General features: G+C 55.9%; 1 protein-coding gene across 1 annotated transcript; it reads left to right on the top strand.

The window, feature by feature from the left end:
• Nucleotides 1–31: 31 nt before the first annotated feature.
• LOC103399690 (protein FAM160B2-like) lies at nt 32–512 on the top strand. The gene is made up of 2 exons (XM_008338339.3): nt 32–193; nt 306–512. The coding sequence occupies exons 1-2, from the start codon at nt 68–70 to the stop codon at nt 510–512; spliced, it is 333 nt and encodes a 110-aa protein (XP_008336561.2). The 5' UTR covers nt 32–67.
• Nucleotides 513–515: the final 3 nt, after the last annotated feature.

Below are 515 nucleotides of genomic sequence, written 5' to 3'. Positions count from 1 at the left end.
GTCTCGTACCCATCTCCGTTTCTGTCTCCGTTCCAGGTCTGAGCAGATCATCTGGCTCTCCACCTCCATGCTCTGTGCCGTGGTCAGACTGGTCCAGTCCGCCTCTCTGTTGGACCAACTGGTCCACTTCCTGTTGAGGACGCAGACGGTGACACGCCTGCTGTTGGAGCGCTGCGACCACATCTCAGACCAGGTGAGTCCAGGCCCTGCTGGTCTGCCTGGACACAGACCCCTGTCCGCTGTCCACTGACTGTATCTGAGCCGGTACTTGGTTCAAATACTCTTGTCCCCTTGTCCTTCCTCAGATCAGCATGGCGTCTCTGTCTCTGCTGGAGGAGTTACTACAGAAGCCACACAGGGACATTCTGAACATCCTGGTATTGGACTATCTGCAGAGGCAGACCTATTTGTCTCCACAGTCTTCTGGTGTGGACGACAGAGGCGCTGAAGACAGTGAGGACAGCGAGTACGTCCCAGCACATTATCTACTGTCCACACACGGCCGTCATTGACCT

Source organism: Cynoglossus semilaevis, unplaced genomic scaffold (assembly GCF_000523025.1).
Source record: "Cynoglossus semilaevis isolate Cse_v1.0 unplaced genomic scaffold, Cse_v1.0 C18833161, whole genome shotgun sequence".
NCBI lineage: Eukaryota > Metazoa > Chordata > Actinopteri > Pleuronectiformes > Cynoglossidae > Cynoglossus > Cynoglossus semilaevis.
The sequence above is the reverse complement of the archived record's forward strand: the minus strand, read 5'-3'. Positions and strand labels throughout refer to the sequence as shown.